The sequence below is a fragment of the Natator depressus genome, chromosome 4, assembly GCF_965152275.1.
Source record: "Natator depressus isolate rNatDep1 chromosome 4, rNatDep2.hap1, whole genome shotgun sequence".
NCBI classification, from domain to species: Eukaryota; Metazoa; Chordata; order Testudines; family Cheloniidae; genus Natator; species Natator depressus.
In genome coordinates this window covers 17,304,625-17,320,460 of record NC_134237.1, presented here as the reverse complement: position 1 = coordinate 17,320,460, position 15,836 = coordinate 17,304,625, and the positions used below count along the sequence as shown (strand labels likewise).

General features: G+C 42.7%; 1 protein-coding gene across 2 annotated transcripts in view; it reads right to left on the bottom strand.

Annotated features, from left to right (window-relative positions):
* Window positions 1–15,836, bottom strand: part of ENOPH1 (enolase-phosphatase 1) — a 44,342-nt gene that overhangs the window by 21,240 nt on the left and 7,266 nt on the right. The window contains exons 2-6 of one of the 2 annotated variants that reach the window (XM_074950487.1): window positions 12,721–12,822; window positions 10,559–10,761; window positions 6,006–6,138; window positions 5,153–5,276; window positions 73–3,163 (exon numbers count right to left, since the gene is read on the bottom strand). In XM_074950487.1, coding sequence (XP_074806588.1) covers window positions 3,024–3,163; window positions 5,153–5,276; window positions 6,006–6,138; window positions 10,559–10,761; window positions 12,721–12,822 — 702 coding nt within the window. In that variant the 3' untranslated portion in view covers window positions 73–3,023. Of the gene's footprint in view, window positions 1–72; window positions 3,164–5,152; window positions 5,277–6,005; window positions 6,139–10,558; window positions 10,762–12,720; window positions 12,823–15,836 lie in introns of those variants that run through there. The other variant, XM_074950488.1, reaches the window with a different exon arrangement.

Below are 15,836 nucleotides of genomic sequence, written 5' to 3'. Positions count from 1 at the left end.
GTACACTGAAACATGACCACTAAATAAACTTCTTTTATGGAAAGAGTGAGTTTTATTCCCTCCCCCCCCCCCATACACAGTTTCATTATGACAAATGGCAGATACTCACTTTGCACTGAGATACAATGGTACACATCAACTTTACCTAAATCCAATGCCCAGTCAGTCATGCAGATACGGCTATAGCAGTAAGGATTGTGAATCTGGTACATTTCTGCAGTGTGCTTGGTTTAGGGCGAAGATCACTCTAAGTAGTGGGCTACAGCTGTATTCAGATTAGCTGGGTATCTCTCTCTCTCTCAAAACTGGGCAGCTACTTCCCTAAGGACCTGCCATCCCCGTTTAAAAGGGATGTGCTGTCAAGATGCATTTTATTTTTTTGCAGAGACCATCTCTGTGCCACAGCACTTTACAAATGTACTTGAGCATTTATAACGTTGACTTAATCTTGGCATTCTGTTTAAGGCCCAGTCTATTGGCTCTGTTAGCGCAGAGCCTGTGGAAATCCTCTTACCTGGACATAATGGGCCCTCCGTGCCCAACTGAATGCAGACTCAGGGCCCACATTTGGGCAGTAGAGCAGGTGAGCCTGTTTTACTTTCTAGTTCTCAGTATTGCCAAACCCACACATTCAAAAATCATGATTAACTTAAAAATGAGATTTAAAAATAAGCGGGTGTTTGTATTAGAAGGAGCATCGTAATCTGCACACAAACGCTTCCTAGAGTTACACATGGGAAATACTGGTACGAAAGCTGGTGAAATGCACCTTCTCATCCCAACATGCGACCCTAGGATCTTCACTTTCCCTCCCCCTCCTGGCTTCAGGGGCTGTAATAACAGTACCATCACGGCGGTAAGTTCACACCTCTCCCCTCCAATCATAACCTGACCCTACACAGCTTCCCCTTGGTTTCTTTGCTGATGAATGTGTCTCACAGGGAAGGAAGGCTGTCTTCTACGCACCCATGAATGCTTAGAAGACTCCAGGAACTGATCCCTATCTGGTACACTCTGGGGAAAGAGCAAGTCTGTTCCACCTCCAGGTACCTATTCTTTCCAGGAGCTGCTTTGGCTCAGTGGGTCCCCATGAGAGGCAGTAGAGAGTGAATAGCTGCTTTCTGTACTTCTCTGATGGCAGAACATGGCACCTTTTCCCTTCCCTGTAGGGGCACATCCTGGTAGAATCAAATGCCCCTGCCACTGGGAAGAATAAACCTCCACTGCCGTGGCTCATGATATTAGAATTGTCTCTCTCTCTCTCTCCCCTGCAGGGGGCAGCCCCCACACAGGCTAGGTGGAGACACATTCTTCGATCCCAGTCAGGCAGAAAGGATCCTGGACAAGGTGGAATCTGTGAGTTACACAGATTCACTATGAAAAAAATTCCTTCCTTCCTGTTCTGCTCATGAATTTGGGTGCACGGGCTGGTAGGACGACCTGGGCAGAAGTAAGGATTTCTGGGTCCTTTTGTCATACCATGTTTAAGTAGATAAAGTTGTAAAACTTGACATGTTTCAAACCATTAGCTAAAAAACTTAAGCAGTCCGGTTGTGCCGGTAAAACATGCATGGTGAGGGACAAAGACAAGCACATGTCCAAATATGCAGTAGCATCCATCGCTACCTTTTCTGCACAAGCAAGAGAGGCTGGGGTTTGTGTACGTTTTACTGGGAATACTTGATGTTCCTTGAGGTAAAGGATTCCCTGTAGGCCATTCTTCACTGCCTCACACTCTAAGCTATTTTACACCCATTCTTCACAGCTGTAGACACTACCATTCTGATTGGATAGTGCTTTACATCCACAGGTGCAAGGGACCTACAACAAGTGCAAGGTAGTGATGAATCACACCCTGTGCTGCACCTGTGTTGACTGCTGTTAACAGGTAGCCAACTTGCTATTCCTGCTCTCCTACCATGTGTAGAACTCCCACTGAAAGCAGAGGAAGGTTTTGAGTGTCACACCAATTCCTCTCCAAGAGAAGGCTCACATGGCCTGCAGGAAACAATGGGGAAGGGCGTGGCAGTACTGAAGGAAAGCTAGCAGGTTACAGGTAAGAAAACCCTTCCACCAATGCTAGAGGCTGGCCGGCCACTGGTGGGATAATGCAAATACTGGAATTTTAGGCAGAAGACAATTGTACTTTTATTTACCACATAGTATAAAGTGGCATAGGTTAAGTGGTGCTGTTACATGGTTTGTATTTTTGTAATCATTCATTGATATCAAATGCAGCAGGTAGTGCCAAAGCCATGAACTATCTTTTATAATGTCTATTTAGAGCTGAGCTGAGTTACGAGTTAGTGAAACCATTTCTTGGCTGCTTAAGGAAAGTTTCAGGATTATTGCTAAGAGTGCTACATTTCTGAAATAAATGGAAATCTGGCTCTAGCATGCAGCAGATCCTGCAGTACCTAGCCCAATATCACAAGCAGGTTTACATTTAAACCTCCTCTGTGGCAGATCTAACTGCAGCCTCCAAACTTCACGGTCCACATTTGACATTTACCTTTGGCTATCCTGAACATACAGAACTTAACCTCTTAAGAAATTAATTTCGCTTAATTTAACTTCCAGCGTGAGAGCTACAGATCTTATTCGAAGGGGGATGGTCACATTTCCTTGTAAGAGTCAAGTCTGTGGGAGTGTGAGAAATTCTTTGTTCACAGAATAGTTTGTTTTTAAGTGACAAATGTTGTCACATGGACTTTCATAACTAGATTACCCAGTGGTTGGCTGGCAGAACAGTCAACCTGTAGTAATAAATTCCCTGATAGGAAAGCTAATCAAACACAGGCTTCATGGATGCTGCTTCTCACACCACTCACAACTCCAACAGACTTTGACAGGCCTCAATTTCCCTGCATTAAAAATCCCCTCCAAAATACTTAAATCAATTTCTGCAGACGGTCATGGATCCTGTACATATCTTTTAAAATTCTCATTACCAACGTAATTAAAGATTACACAAGGACAATTCCAGCGGGTGTAGTTTGGTCTTTTGTGCATGTGCACAAGTTCTAAGTGGAGGAAGGCAGGAAAAGTTCATTGAAAGACGTGATGAGACTGTAATATGACTTCTCATCGTCTGTTAGCCCTGCATTGCCTGGCCTCACGACCACAGCCACGTGCATGTCTGCTTCTTCTGCAGCATTTGCCTCTGTGGAAAGACCAGAGTTTAGGAAACAAGAAGGCCAACGCAGTTAGTTTGGTGTTTCACATTGGTGGGCAAGTCAACATGTGCCTCCTCCGACCCCTCTGCCTCCCCAGTTTTGGAAGGCATCTTAGAATGCATGAGGGGACTGGAGGTTGGAATCAAACTGGGTCTCCATACACTTTATAGAAGTGTAGCGCTGGCAAGGACCTCAAAGTTATCAAATCTAGCCCCCTCTGCTGAGGCAGGACCAAGTAAACCTAGACCCTCTCCGATAGGTTCGTTCTACCTGTTCCAAAAAACCTCCAATGGTGGGGATTCCACAACCTCCCTTGGAAGCCTGTCCCAGAGCTTAACTACCCTGATAGTTAGTTTTCCTAATATCTCCCCTAAACCTCCCTTGCTGCAGATTAAACCCATTACTTTTTGTCCTTCCTTTGCTGGACAGGGAAAACAAGTAATCCTAGTCCTCTTTGTAACAGTCCTTAATGCATTTGCATCAGGTCCCCCCTCAGTCTAATTTTCTCAAGACTAAATTGTGCCCAGTTTTCTTAACCTTTCCTCATAAGTCAGATTTTCTATGCCTTTTATCATTTTTGTTGCTCTTCTGATTCGCTCCAATTTATCCACATCTTTCCTGAAGTGTGACACCCAGACTTGGAAACATTACTCCATCTGAGCCTCACCAGTGCTGAGTCGAGTGAGACAAATACCTCCCATGTCTTACCAGGATTTTCTCTTTTTAATAGTTCTCTGTTGCCTTACTGTGGAAAAGAGCAGAACTCTAGGGTACTGTACGAGGCAAGGGAACATTGTCTCATCAATATATTTGAATGTAGTTGTGTTCTCACATGGGGGGGGAAGTTTCTAAAGGAAAAACTGGCCCAGAACACAGGCCAGTTTGGCTTCAGCCAGAGCAGCAGGAAAGTAAATTCCTGCAAGGGGAGCTGGAGAGCATCCTAATCCCAGACTCCTCCATAATATTCTCCCCTGTGGCAGTCTGGTAGAAAAATGAGGTGGGAGTTCAGTTTATTGATAACTCGAACTCGAATACTGGGGAAATGGGGAGTGCAAAATCAGACTACTTAATGTTAGGGTTAAGTTTCCCTTTAGGATTTCTGTCTTGTCCTCCACCGCTTGTTTTCCAGTATAAAGTTTCCATTTCTTTATTAAGGAATGTAGATATACTGACAAATAAATTTACTCATTTGTTCCACAATGAATACATTGCTTAGAGGCCTAATCTGGGGCTACATTTGAGTCACACTGAGGGGTATGTTCTGAACCAAGTTACTTGGGAGTTATGCTGGTATAACATTAGAAACTATGCTATATTTATGTAAGGAAAAAGGTCTGGGGAAAAAAGCTCTCTGGACCTGACTTTCTACTACCTCACAATGGGTGAGGTCTCACCCACTTTGCACAGATGTAAATGATTGCCTACGGTGCAGAGCAGAGAATCGGGTCCTCTGAAGAGGGTGCTTGTAACAGCAGCATAAAATACAGTAACCCCCATTCTTAGTTTTAGGCTGAGCACCTGTAGACATTGGCCAATTGCACATAGACACAGATTTACTACTTTGCACCCAGTTTTAGTGGCCTGTGCTAGGCTCCAGGTGATAGACTGGGTTTGTCTACACGAACACCTAGTTTGTGGTAAGCTGAGGTGTAAATCTACTCCCCAGTAAGCGTCCATGTAGACCCTGCTGCTGCGCACCAAAAGTTCCCTAGCCTACTTTGATCTACTCCCTTTACACCTCAGCTTGCCACAAACCAAACGTTCATGTAGACAAGCCCCAGGTTAAATGCTTGCCCTAGTCTACACACCAAGCGAGGCTACCTGATGGGATGAAAGTTTAAGAAAGGAGCAGTGCAACGGACACGCAGACATTCCAACCCTGGCAGTGGTAAGTGCTTAACACGGTACAGTTAGAGAGCACATTCCTCCTCGGCTGCAATGTGGGGAAAAGCAGGAAAGCCAATCAGACCTCCTACCTCGAGTGACATCTGTCAGGAAGAGAACGTTGTTAGTTGAACACCCGATGCTTGACGCAATCCTCCTGTAACTCTCACTCTCTACCTTGTGACCTATTTTGGTATCGAAGTGGCCATCGAAGAGCTGAAAGATGGAAGAGAGTATGGCTTTTTTAGGAGGATACTAATTCTAGAACCCAGGTAATGAACTACACAACCCTAATCAGTATCCCCTGTTCCTACCAATGCAGTGAGGGGAATTTAACAAACAAGGCTCTGATCACGAGAAAGCCAGAGAATACATGCCATTTTCAATGATACAACAAACAGACAGAGCTTCCAGAGCAGGACGGCCCCATTAGTTGCGTAGCTTTCTCAGCACCTTTCCTTAAAAATGGCTAAAGACATCCATTTACAAGCTGTGTTGATGTGGAGATAGGCTTTGCACAGTGCCTACGGGTTGGCTTGCAGTGAGTCTGTCTGAGTATCCAGGCTCTTCTGGAGAGGTGGCTTAATTAGGGGGGATTCTCTTTCTTTTTAAGAGGGGGGCAGAGGAAAGATCTTTCTGTTGTGTTGACACTGTCACACTGGAAAGGCTCTTGCTGATATCAGTGCACAGTATCAACTGAAAAAGCAAATATGGGAATGCAGTCTCTGAAATTGTAGCAGACTTGACAACTGCAGCTCAAGCCACTTTCTCTTCACCCATCCTACACTTCTAATTTTTCTGTAACTTATTATAGCATCAAAGAATATTAATGGCTAGCACATCGCCCGCACGAACCAGCGTATCCTCACCCCAGCTCCGGGAAGGTAGCTACCATCCCCATTTTGTAGATGGAGAAGCTGTAAAGAAGGCTATAATCTTATCTACCTCTAGAATATCACCTTCTGTTGAGTATCCAAATAGAAGCTTCTGGGCCTCCACGCTCCCTGAAGAATAGATATACACTTTCATTCCTGCTTCCCTCCACTTCCTGATGGCTGGAACCACGTCCTGGAAGAATCTGCAATGAAGGATAACTGCAGTATTAACAACTTGCGGACAGCTGCATGAGACAAACATAGTACTGCCCCATGCAAACTGCTTTGTTTCTATTACCGGATGGATTTTTTGGTGGTGGATTTAAAAGCTGCTCAGCACTTCTCCACTGGGGAATTTATTTCCTAACAAATACTACACTCTTAACTCTGACTGACCGAGCAATCTATTCTGATCGCTGAACAGCAAGTAGCTACAAACGGCTGTTTCAGACACTTGGCTGAGGCTTCTCCAGCTCATTAAATATTCGAGGAAAGAGAAGTTCCTGACCAGCCTGATGTTTGGAGGGATTAAGGAAGTTAACAGACCTCTTACGTTCTGAAGCCTGACTGTCCCATAAAATAGTTTTCATTCCCATTCTACTAGTAATTAGTAGGAGCAACCCCCTCTCAGTCCCACCCATTAAAGATCAGCTTAGTTTCCTGGTTCTGAACACTTGCAGCAGGCAAGGTTGGGGGCCAAGAGTGGAAATGAAATGAGAATGCAGCCCTAGGATCTACTGATGCAGCTCCTATGAAATGTTCAGGGTTAAAGAACAAATCGGGGGGGAAAAAATGCTTCTTTAAGAAGAGCAGATCAGACCTTCTCCATTTATGGGGACTTGTTCTTTAAGTTTTACAGTAATAATCATAGATTAATTTCATCCATGGCTTAACTCCACTGAAGACAAAAGTTACATCAGGGATGAAATGACAGAAGATCTATTGATAGTTAAGCACCCAAAAAAACCCCCAAAACTCCAGCTTTGCGGACTGTTGAAAAATGCCACAATGGTGTTTCCATCATCACAGCCATACCAACGAACGGCAACAGGAGACTGGAGCCCATCTGACCAACCAATAGGTGACACAGTATTCCCGTATCACACCTTTGTAACAGCGTTCATTTGACATCCACTCTTATCCAAGGAGCAAAACACAGCAGAGCTCCAAGCTCTGTTTTACAATCAGTTCCCTAGTCTGATGATCGGAAGGTGCTTTGTATCAGTTTGGTAAAAGAAAATAGAGAAATCAGTGCAGGTTTTGTTAAAGGCGGTAACAGAGTTAGTATTCAGCCTTGTGCGATTGGATTTTTAGGTTGTTAAAGGAATAATGAGTTTTAAGATTGACAGAAAAAAAATCACTAATGATGCAGCAATGGCTTTGACAATAGCCTTTCTCCACGGCCTTATGCCATTACAATTTATAGCAAGGTACTGGTTTGGGCCCCATCGTGCTAGGTGCTGTACAAACACAGAACAAAAAGATGGTCCCTGCCCCAGAAAGCTTGCAATCAGAGTATAAGACAACAGATGGATACAACAAACCGACTAGGGGAGCAAAAGTTAGCAGACTTTACTGGTCAGCATAAGCAGGGGTCTCTGCCCAGCAGCTGCACAATAACTGTAGAGTTTTATTTTGTAGGCATTGCAGCAGAAGTGAGTTTGAAGGAGGATAATGAGGTGGCTTTGCAGATGTGGATGAGGCGCTCGTTCTGTGTGGAAGGTGGCCAGTGAGAGAGCATGAAGGTGCTTGTTGGAAAAGCTTAAAGTGGATGAAGATGACTGGTATTACTGGCAGAGTGGGGTCAACAGCTTGATAGCGTATGGGAGATCCTAGAGAGAGCAGGGGTGGGCCAGGAAGGCCCTTAAAAATGAAGACAAGTAGTGTTTGTTTGATGGGGTGAAGGAGGCAAGCCAGGGGAGGGGGACACAGAGCAGCATGATTTAGTGGAGGCAACAAGCAAGGAAAGTGATCTTTGCAGCCACATTTGGAGTGGTTTTATACCTGTGCAGTGGGGGTGTAAAAATGCCACCGTGTCAGAATGGCAGCATTTGCCAGCCATACTGTACAGGTGTAAACAACTGCCCAGCATGCGAGACAGTGCAATATCAGACCCAGGAATGGGAGCTGGGTATCTGAAGAAATAGGGGAGTTTGAGCTGACAAAGGAATACGCTTTCCTTCTGAACATTTGTTTACACTACATGAACAGTAGTGCGGCGTCCTCTTCTTCTCCAGTTCTTTGCTACCATGCGCTCAATATGCCACAGGACTCGAGGGTTTATACACAACATTTGCTGGTTATTTAGAAGACATTTAAGTACAGCAACTTCAACGTTGGTACCAGTTAACCAAAAAAATTCACACAGAGCATATTCTGATAGGAACTTAACCCTCTCATGCTTTTGTTTGCCAAGCTTAATTCCTGTGTCTCGGACTGTGATGTGCCAGGTTTGGTTAGAGGAAGAGGGGATATGCTGGGGAACTGACCCAAGGCCCTAGCTGCCAAGAAGAGACAAAGCTCAAATTTTAAGATTCCAACAATAAGTCCTCTTCTTTCATATGGCCACTTGAAAAGCAACATTAAAGGTCGATGTCCAAGTTTGTCATCCACTCTATTAGCTTCCGGTGCCATGGAATGAATCAAGGTGTCCCTGTAGAAAAGGCTCTTAGAGGGCAGCGGCTCACTAGATGTTTCATGGTTTGGGTGTTTTCTCCACATTTGTGTATCAGGCTGTACACGTTCCATTTGTGAAGTAAGTAATTGCATTGCCCGTGTAAGGTTTTGATGTGGTTCGCTGTGACCCGTATCTTATGTGGCATGGTGAACCCAGGTGGTTGGTCTGTAGATCTGTGATTAGGGCTTGTTTTTCTACTCACGCTGCTTTCCCACAGCCTCCATTGCTTGTTGTTGGGCGACAGTTTCGAGGTTTTGAGAGCAGATGGGCAAGTCTGGGTTCATTATCACATGGTCATATTCTCCTATTATTGCTGCTTTTCTTTGGAAGGATGGTGATAAGAGAGGTGTAAGGACTGGAGCCAGACTGTGGGTGTTTACTTCAGCGCTCCTCTGACAATTCTCATAAACCTTCAATTGCACATTGACAAGTTTTGTATGTGTGCTACCTGCCTATACCGGCACTTCACTTCAGCTGCTAACACGACGGGGGACGAGGTGGCTGTGTGCAAGGTGTGAGTGTCTGCTCCCCAACGGCTCCTTTGTGGATTGTTGTTCCTAGCCTTTACCTTGGCAGACAAAAGCCAGTTTTCAGCATGATCCTGAATGAAAGTGTTTATTAGCTGACTGTACCAAAACAAAGCCTGATATGCTGTAGTGTGCATAAACAGCTGAATGGGTTTTCTTCCTTTGTAAACCATCCCAATGTTTTTACAGACTTGATCAGTCTGTTCCCGCTTCCCTTCCTCCTTTTTACTAAAGTAATTTTCCTTTGTCTTCTACCTTTCCCCAAGCTCTCTATTTCCCTTCTCTCTTCTCTGTGCAAGGAACACCCAAAACACCTAGAGACTGGTCATTCTCACTCAGCCATGGAATTGAACCACTAAGCATAGTCAAATATCTATACTGGACTTCAACTGAATGGTTATCCTGATTCTCCGCAGAACTTCACAAGTATTTTAGCCACCTCACTGTTTGCTGAAAACCTCCCCAGGTATCAGTGGAGATGTGGAGAGCTTGACTTGCCATTCCACCCTCAGCAACTGTGAGATGCCTAGGAATGAAAGTACCTGTCCCAAAGACAGAAGGGAGTTCATCTCACTTTTCGTGCTCTCCCTCAACTCCTCCCCAATTTCTTGTTTAGGCTGGTCTATCCACCTTGTCCCAGAATTAATTGTAACTGTTGGATAAATGATTTGAAATAAGGAGGGCTGTTCTCTAAACTGAGAATTACGAACTTCTGCTTTCGATCTCCCTTGCTAAATGAATGAGTCAGTTTTACCAGCTGAATAATAGGATATATATATTTTGCTAACATAACGAGAGAGCCCTCTTAATCACTTGAGCAGAATTGCTCGCTCCAGTTTCCTCACGATGTGTATTCTCACAAGTTCCTATTTCTCAAGTTCTGTCTTTTCCCATAGAGCCTGTGAGTTAGTGTTTGCCATCTTGCCTTGGTGTCAGTTTACTGGTGATGATAGCAGCAAACTGCTCAAATGTGCAGGCACATACCTAATGAATATAGTGATCATTTTATACAGATTGGGGGGGGGGGGAATCACACTCCCTGGCCCCTCAAGTTTTCCCATTACTCATTGGGACGACTACTGTAAACTAAACTGAATCCCAGGGTCTTACAATTTCCCAAAGTCATTTTACAATATTGCTCCCTAGATCCCATGAGTAAAATCAACCACAAATCATGGATTAGTTTTGCATTGTGCATTCAAGGTGAAACTGGCTGAACTTGGTCTTGGTTCCATGATAGTGCTCGGGCTCAGCTAAGAAGTAATCGGATTACATTTTTATACAGCACTACACTGCTATGACCGGTCACCTTCCAGCCACTATGTAACTACTTGGCTCCAACGTATGCCCAAGAAACTTAGCTCAGCAAAATATAAAAGATCTACTTCAAGGAAACTTTCAGGAACAGGAGTTACTTACTCTCCCTTCATGTGTCCAGTTGTATAGGCTGCCCTCCACATGTGACCCTGCAGCTGTTTCAATGCTGTGGTCTTTCTGTCCAGGGACATCTGCCAGTGCACATTGTCTACTACAGCCTGGATGACCTGTTCCATTTCATCTTCTCCATTTCCAGTTTCTAAAGGAATAGGCACAACGCCATCCAAGTTGGAATCCTCTTCAGCCTTGAAATTAAGAACAAAAAAGGTGACCCAAGACTGCTAAATAGGGCCCCGATTCAGGAAACCAGTTGAACATAAGTCCATCCCTATTCAGGGCAGCACTTGAACACATCCTTAATTTTACACACATGAAGTCAATTGGGCTTACACAGGTGCTTAATAGCTTTCCTGTATAGGGAATTTTACCAGAATTGGGGTCCAGAAGCATGCACTTTAATTGTAAATTGCACTAACCTAATTTGAACACTGGTTACCCTACTACATAAGGTTGGACACAAGTTCAAACACTTAAATTTAAACTTACATTCTTCATTTTTTAAAATGTGAAATAAAGGCCCCAAGTATTTATAACTGACTGACCAAAACCATTTTGGACGTTAGTTAAACATCTTGGTCTTACATTTAAATATGGAGCCTTTTTTCATCTAGAAGATATTGTCCCAGCTGGACAAATTTCAACGTACACCTACAAAGAGCTAGAATAAAATGGCTTCACCTAAATCCTACATTAACCAGCTGTGCAAAGTCAGATTTCCTTAATCCATCAAAACATGGGTTCTCAAAAAAAAAAATACTTACCATTTGAACAGCACATTAAACACTTGCAACACTTTAATCCTAAATATAAATGAGTATTACCACAATGATTTTTGGGAAGTATCTAGTTCTCTCCAAGATTCATTTAATAAAATAAGGGAATGCATTAAATGTGGCATAAAGACTCTGTATATTTAAATAGAAGTTTCATAGATAAAGCCTCAAACTAGATTTTAAATAGTTACAGGACAGTGGGGAATACATTCAGATTCTACATTTAACCACAACCATTTAAAAAACAAAACAAAGAAAACCCTAAAGTTGGCCCTGGAAAAACAGATGTTAATATCATTCTATTTATGTGCTCCCTGTATCATATTTGAGAGAGAAGTCTTGTCTGGTGGTCAAAGCACAGGACCAGGAGCCAGGAACTCCTGGGGTCAGATCTCAGCTCTGTTACTGATTTCCCCTGTGACCTTAGATATAGAGGTAGGTTTTCTGACTTGAGCATCATAACCAGCTGCAAATGGAAGGTCGCAGGATTGAGTCCTAGCAGAACTAAGCGCTGAGCACTCTGATCCCAATTCAGCAAAGCACTTAAACACATGCTTAACTTTTAGCACATGAGAAGTCCCATCATGGGACTACTCCTGTGCTTGAACTTTACTGGATCAGAGCCAGCGTGCCCAGCACCCTTCAAAATAAGTCCTTTAATTTATCTTTTTAGATCAGCTGCTAAATATATAGCCAGATCACCACAATGAGCTTTCAGAAAGAATGCTCTCAGCAAGAACAGATTCACAGCACCCAGCCTCTGATTAGAATTATGCTGGGCTTCCTGTTCTGCTCCAGTACAGCTGAATTTCAGAGGTGAAGACTGAATCTCCACCAGTGAACTGTTGTGACAGAGATCAGCTAAACAGCCCTTGAATTTAAGCATCTTGGAACCTGAGGCAGGGGATTCTACCTATGTAGGATTTTATACTGTACCCATCGCAGTACTATCTGAACATCCCTGACTCTCAGTGGATGACTCTAGGCTCTGGACCTTACTCCTGTGTTGGCCCAACAGAGCCAGTGTGGCATTTTAAGGAATGGGGATGGAAAATGTGTGTTTAGTTTGTGTTCACATTACTGTATCCTGGAAGCGGGGATTTGAATCTATTTATGGCTGGCGTCGGTCAGCAGACATGTACGTTAGGTAAACACATCCATGGAATATTGGAGGGACAGACACATTCTGTACGTTCAAAAATAAATAAGCTCAGAAAGAAGGGAAGTGCTCCTCAAAGTCAAGTGATAACTCCTACTACTACTTCACAAATATATGATACGATTAGTAAAAACAGCCACAGCTCTGAGTGACCTGAAGTCCTTCGCAGGAAGTAAACTCTGGCAAGATATAACATGGTTCCAAACACTCACCTGTTTCCTCAAAAGGCTGATGTCCTGCTGGCACTCCTCCTCTTCCCAGTGCATACGCAGGTACTCTTTAACATTATCTCTGATGTACGGAAATAGTGTGTCCTGGTAACACAAACACACAGGACTCATTTAAACTTGCGCACTTACACTCATGTAAGTTTCCCTTACAGGGATACTGCACATATGATTAAAAAAATTAGTTACTGTGCGTACCGTAGGCATTACTGAAGAGTTAAAACTCTACGAAATAGACAGAAATGCTCAGTAACTATTGTTAACGATGACCAAAACAAACACCAACCCTGATGGCATAGAGGAACCCAACAGAACCACAAAGTGCTGTGTGGCTCAAGGTGATCCAAGTAAGTGCTTAGAAGTAGATAGGTCATTGAAAACCAAGTGAAAGCATTATGTACATGGATATTCTTGTATTAAGAATGAAAAGACTTCAAAAAGAGAAGTTGGTCAATTTTTTGAAAAATCCAATTTCTGATAGAGCTGCTTTCCAACAGTATGTCCTCAAATTAAACAAAAGTGTAAAAAAGCACAATGTTTAGAAGGGTCTTTTCACCATGGGGTAGCTGACTGTAGAAGGGAAAAGAGAATCAAGCTGTTCTGTCAAATGCACAAAGGAAATGAACTGAAAAGAGGCATAATTTTTTTCTTCCCTCGCGGATCATCTTCTCTCGTAGTGATCTCAGGTGTTACGTGTAACTCTAGTACTAGTGGGTACAAAGCTTTCTGGCAGAAATGTGATTCTTTTCAAGTTGATGGTGCCCCTTAAGCAAGCTAGTGAACACAGATTTACCAAACAAGTGCTTATGTAGCTGCAATCACTTAATATTAGCAGGGGGACCAGTTGAAGTACAGCTGTACTAATAATGGGCAAGCTATTCTGAAAATGAAAAGATGTCTCATTTGACATCATAGTGCACGTCCAGAGAAGATCTTTCAAATAACACGACATGACTTTCAACTCCTAAGCACAGGAGTTCAAGGCTGACTGCTCACACGCTCAGAACTAACAAGTTATACGAATTTTTTTTTCTGTTTTAAAGGGGGCCCTTCCTCTTCGGCCATTCTAGAAATGAAATTTGACTTGTGATTTGAGCTAGAGAATTATACGTATTTTTAAACCGGTCTTTTAAGAAAGTCTTACATCGCCATATATTTAGGCTTTCAATTGAGCTCTGCTGGACAGTATTTCTAATTCTAAGTGAAATAAAGCAAGCTTAGAAAAAATGTGAGAGGAGAACTGTAGCCATGATATGGAATCTTAAAGGAGAACAGAAACACAAGCGAGCCTTCTTATCACTAATCATGTGTATTACAGTAACATCAACAGACCCCAGTCATGACTACAGGGATGAGCAGAGCATGCCTTTGGATGGAGCTGGGAAGTTTATCCCTGTTTAAGTTATTTCACCTTCCTGTTACAAACATTAGCTGTTAAAGAAAATACCTTACTGACTGCCACCATTTTTCTCTCTCTATCATCCTACCAATTACACCTCAAATAAACCATAAAGACTATTATTTGTATTGCCGTAGCGTAGCACCAAGAGGTCTCATTCCCATTGTGCTAGGCACTGCATAACCATACAACAAAAAAAAGTGCCCACCCTGTCAGATTATAATCTAAACACACAGAGTCTAACAGCTGGACAGATTACTGTATTTCGTTCTGGTGAAAGTGACATCTCAGTTATGTGATGTTTGTGTCAAACAACCAACCTGTGGCTCTGAGACACCTGGGTACCGTGATGTATTAAAGAATTTTGGGACCCTGTGCAGTGGCAATTGGGTCCCCCCACACTTTCTCTGCCCTGGGTTTGGAATGTGAGCCTGCTCTGCACTCACCCTGCAACAGCTCCTGTCCTGTGGGGCTGGCCCAGCTCTCTGCTCCAGCCTGTTGAATGTTGAATCTAGTCTGGTCTGCCCTGATTTTGCTGGAAGACCTCAGGGTGATGACGCAAGGAGAGAGGAGCATGCCAGGGATGTTTGTTGTGAATGGGGAGGGTGCTGGATCTTTAAAGCAACTTTCTCTAAAGTGCTTTGTAGTCATTAGAATTATAACAGCACTGAAGCATTTTTAGCGTGACTAAAAACAAACTTCCCAACTCCACTGCTCTGCTTTCAGGCTCAAGTTATGTCCGTAATTCTCCAATCACTATCGAGAGTCTTTTGTGGTGGTAAAGAAATGAACTTTTTAAATAGTATTTTTAAAATTTTAAATACTAAACTTTTCAGGTCTTTATGTATCAAAGCAGCACAAGAGGGCCCAAATCCATTATTTTTCCTCCTCTGCATGTCCCCTTCAATGTTGTTCAAACAATTATTACTAGTCTTCAGTGTTGACTTAATTTCTTAGTGCATCTGTTTGTCAGACAGTATCTAGACCAGTGGTATGTGTATCCTTGGGGGTACTCAGAGGTCTTCGTACATGAACTCATCTAGATATTTGCCTAGTTTTACAACAGGCTACATAAAAAGCACTCGCAAAGTCAGTACAAATTAAAATTGCATACAGACAATGACTTGTTTATACTGTTCTATAGACTATACACTGAAATGTAAGTACAATATTTGTATTCCAATTGATTTTATAATTACATGGTAAAATTGAGAAAGTAAGCAATTTTTCAGTCAGTGTGCTGTGACACATCTGTATTTTATGTCAATTTTGTATGTTTTTAAGTGAGGTGAAACCTGGGGAACACAAGACAAATCAGACTCTTGAAAGGGGTACAGTAGTCTGGAAAGGTTGAGAGCCACTGATCTAGAGACTACATTGGATTGGATTATACAATTCTGAATTCTGAAAATTCTCTTTACAGCCAGGTGAGTAAGAAGCTTTTCAAGTTTTAATTGAGAACAAAACAAAAAAACTATCAATTAAAAAATGCTTGTCTGATTTGTTTTATCTACTATTGTTATAAGATTACTACAACTAAAAAGATTAAAGAAAAAAACTTCAGTTTGATTACTCTGTGCCCTTGAAAATACTTTGTAATGGACAGAACTTTTGTCTAGTCAATTTCCCCTGTTGTGGTTTTTTCCATGCAGCAGGGGGAGAGAAAAATATTAGAAACAAAAATTTGCAAGGGAATCTGGTG